This window comes from Castanea sativa, chromosome 11, assembly GCF_040712315.1.
Source record: "Castanea sativa cultivar Marrone di Chiusa Pesio chromosome 11, ASM4071231v1".
Classification (NCBI taxonomy): Eukaryota; Viridiplantae; Streptophyta; class Magnoliopsida; order Fagales; family Fagaceae; genus Castanea; species Castanea sativa.
This window is the reverse complement of record NC_134023.1, coordinates 38,392,385-38,396,448: the sequence shown is the minus strand read 5'-3', so window position 1 is coordinate 38,396,448 and position 4,064 is coordinate 38,392,385. Positions and strand designations below refer to the sequence as shown.

Below are 4,064 nucleotides of genomic sequence, written 5' to 3'. Positions count from 1 at the left end.
AACAAAACAAAACATAAAGCAGAACCACAGTTCCCAATCCCTTCAAACAGACAGACAGTCCGCCAATCTTTTTCTCAGGTCTCGTTATTGGTGGACGACCCACACTTTCCCCTTTATTTCTCTTTTTCCGCCTTCTTTTCTCTTTCTCTTTTCATCATCTAGTTTTGAGCTTATTCTTAACAAAAGTGATTATTCCATTCCTTGTGTTTAAAGCTCAGTGCTGTGAGATATATTTTATAGTTCCCACAATATTGTTGAGACCAACTTTTAATTATCCACATTCCTTTATGTCATGAGAGAGAAAGAAAGCGGCAAAGTTGCATCACATGCAATCCACTTTCACATACAAAGCCAAAATTTCCCTCACTAACAAGAAAGGCACAAACCCACATCCCTTATAATCTAACACACACCCTCTTCACTCTCAACCAAAACAAACACCAGTAAACTACTTTCTCATATTGTTATCCTGACTTCAGCAAAAATGTCCCAAAACATATTTTAACCCATCAAGCCCATCCAGTTAGAGCCTTAACTGTCCTTTCTTTATTTATATATAGGTTTGAGGGAGTGAATACTCAATACTGATTAACAAGATGAGACAAGGTTTTTGTAGTTTACAGCAGGGTCTAACTGCTGAGGCAACAAACATAGTGAAACAAGCAGTCACCCTTGCTAAACGCCGGGGTCATGCACAAGTGACTCCTCTCCATGTTGCAAGTGCTATGCTTGCATCCTCTACTGGTCTTCTTAGGAGGGCTTGCCTTCAATCCCATTCTCATCCCCTCCAATGCAAGGCCTTAGAGCTTTGCTTCAATGTTGCTCTCAACCGCCTCCCTGCCTCTTCGCCAAGCCCATTATTAGGCCCTCACTACCTCAATCCTTCCCTCTCCAATGCCTTGGTTGCAGCCTTCAAGCGTGCACAGGCACACCAACGCCGTGGCTCTATTGAAAACCAGCAGCAACCAATATTAGCCCTCAAAATAGAGTTAGAACAGCTCATTATCTCTATCTTAGATGACCCAAGTGTTAGTAGAGTCATGAGAGAGGCTGGTTTTTCGAGCACCCAAGTGAAAAATCGGGTAGAACAAGCTGTTTCTTTAGAGATTTGTTCTCAAACTCAAAGTCCTACTATGAGTAGCCATTCCAAAGAAAACACCAAACCTCTAGTTCTTGGTAGTAATCTGCCTCTTTCTCCACCTTCTAGTCAGTTCAAAGTGTCACTAGCTAAGCCCTTTGAACAAGCTAGGAGTGAAGATGTAATGAGTGTGTTGAATGAATTGTCAAACAAAAGAAAAAGAAACATTGTTATTGTAGGAGAGTGTCTAGCTAGTGCTGAGGGTGTGGTTAGGGGAGTGATGGATAAATTTGAAAGAGGTAATGTTCCAGGGGAGTTGAGGTATGCCCAATTCATTAGTCTTCCTCAATTTTCTCTGAGGAACCCATCCAAAGAAGATGTTGAACAGAAGCTAATGGAGCTTGGGTGCCTCGTGAAAAGCTATATTGGCAGAGAGGTTGTCCTGTATTTGGGAGATCTCAAATGGATTGCTGAGCTGTGGTCAGCTTATGGTGAAGAAAGGAGAAACTACTACTGTCCTGTGGAGCAGATAATCATGGAGCTTAAAAGATTGGTGTGTGGAATTGGGGAAACCGGAAGATTGTGGCTTTTGGGGATTGCAACTTTTCAGAGTTACATGAGATGTAAAACAGGTCGCCCTTCTCTAGAGTCTATCTGGGAGCTTCACCCTCTTACTATCCCAGTTGGTAGCTTGAGCCTAACTCTTAACCTTGAAAGGTAAGTTTGATATGTATTATGCTGAAATTTCAAGAACAACTAGTAATTTTTGTAATAGTTAATTTCAATGTGGGTTTTGATGCTAACACTACGTTGCTTTGTTCAGTGATTTTCAAGCTCAGGTGAGAAGCAAGGTATCCAATAATGGGGCTGGTTGGCAAATGCTAGAGACCGGATTTGATAAGCACCTAACTTGCTGCACAGATTGCGTGATTAATTTCAACAGAGAAGCTCAAAGCATTGGTAGCAGCTTTCGTAATAAGGAGACTACCACAACTATTTCCACCAGCTCAAACTTGCCTTCATGGCTCCGACAGGAGAAAGAAGACCGCAAAAAAGACTCCGGCAGTGATCAGGTTTACTTCTAACCTTGTCATTATTAGAATAATTATTAAGTAATTAAATTTACCATTTTTTAACAACTTATTTTTATTACATGTGGTAATTTATCATGACTTATTCTTTACCGTTTAAACTATTAGAATACATGGTGATTAATTAGTCATTAATTATAGTAAGAATGTCATTCATTGAAAAAGAAAAAATATTGTTCCATGTTGAATTACTTTTAAAACTAACATCTTTCTCTCTCTCTCTCTCTCTCTCTCTCATGCAGGAAAGTGTCACTTTCAGGGATCTGTGCAAGAAATGGAATTCATTCTGCAGTTCAGGCCATAAGCAACCCCATTTTACTGAAAAAAGTATCTTTTTGACTTCATCATCTCCTTCCTCAGCATCAATCTCTTTGCATGACCGCAAACCTAATTTGCATCAGACCTACCTAAATTGGCCACACACCTTTGAATCCAAGCTGGTGCAGAAAGAAAAGCCGTTCTGGATATCTGAAATTAGTGATGAAAACAATGAGAGCGATATGAGAATGTTCATGCCTGAGAGAAATGCCCCTAAGCCAGACCTTCTATCAAATCCAAATTCTAGCCCTAACTCAGCATCTTCAAGTGAAGTAATGGAAGACATGGTTGGCCTTCATATGTTCAGAGAACTCAATGCTGAGAACATGAAGATACTGTGCGATGCATTAGAGAAAAAGGCTTCTTGGCAGAAAGACATAATTCCTGAGATTGCAACAACTATTCTTCAGTGCAGGTCAGGAATGAACAAAAGGAAAGGCAATGAGAAAGATAGAGAGAACAAAGAAGAGACTTGGCTGTTCTTCTTAGGTGCTGATAATGATGGCAAAGAAAAGATTTCAAGGGAGCTAGCTAAACTTGTTTTTGGCTCTCCAAGCAACTTTGTTTCCATTCCTTTGAGTAGCTTCTCTTCAACTAGAGCTGATTCAAGTGAAGAATCCAAACATAAAAGGACAAGAGATGAACTTGGTTGCAGCTATCTTGAAAGACTTGGTGAAGCCGTGAATGAGAATCCACACCGAGTGTTCTTCATGGAAGATGTGGATCAAATCGATTACTGTTCTCAAAAGGGTATTCAGCAAGCAATTGAAAGTGGAAGAATAACTGTTCCAGGTGGTGAAACTGTTTCTCTTATGGATGCCATTATCATTTTCAGTTGTGAAAGTTTCAGTTCAGTGTCTGGAGCTTGTTCTCCACGAAGAAGACAAAAACTTGCTGAGAATGAAGAAAAAAACAATGAGGATGACTTGGGAGAGAAAAGCTCAGGTGTCTCACTTGATTTGAATATTGCCATTGAAGACGACAATGGAGATGAAAACTCAGTTGGTAACCATGGTATTTTGGAATCTGTGGATAAGAAAGTTGTTTTCAAAATTCAAGAATTGTAGTTTGTCATAGGAGGGAACACTTGATCTTCTGTTTTGGCTGATACTTTTTGTTTTTGTTTTTACTTATGTTTTTTTCTGTCACTTTTTAATATAGATTTGGGGGAGGGATAGAAGAACAAAATGGAAAGAAAAAAAATACAGATTTTAAAGGATATTCCGGTGTTAGGGGGGTAGGATTTAGCCATGTAGTTCGATGTGTATATTATTGTATCTTTCATCTTCATGTTGCGTGTAAAAGGTTGCTTCATTCTCAAATGTAGTTTATATTTGGGATTTATGACTCTAATTACATCTATTTATCAGCTAAAATAATCTTTCTTCGTTTCCTCCTCCAATTGTCAAACCAGAAAAGAATATGATTCTGCAATAAGGTTGATGTTAAGAACACAACATTTTTCTCAATTTTTTTTTTCATAATTGTCGATATAGTCTATTGTAAATCTATGATTGAAATAACACCACTCTCACCTAATCCATTATTGATATCATTTTTATGGTGCACCAATTACA

At 38.8% G+C, this 4,064-nt stretch overlaps 1 protein-coding gene across 1 annotated transcript; it reads left to right on the top strand.

Moving 5' to 3' along the window:
- The first annotated feature begins 386 nt into the window (after positions 1-386).
- On the top strand, positions 387-3,863 carry LOC142617965 (protein SMAX1-LIKE 3-like). The gene is made up of 3 exons (XM_075790939.1): positions 387-1,795; positions 1,902-2,151; positions 2,412-3,863. Exons 1-3 carry the CDS (start codon positions 597-599, stop codon positions 3,552-3,554), a joined length of 2,592 nt encoding a protein of 863 aa, XP_075647054.1. The 5' UTR covers positions 387-596; the 3' UTR covers positions 3,555-3,863.
- The last annotated feature ends 201 nt before the right edge of the window (positions 3,864-4,064 follow it).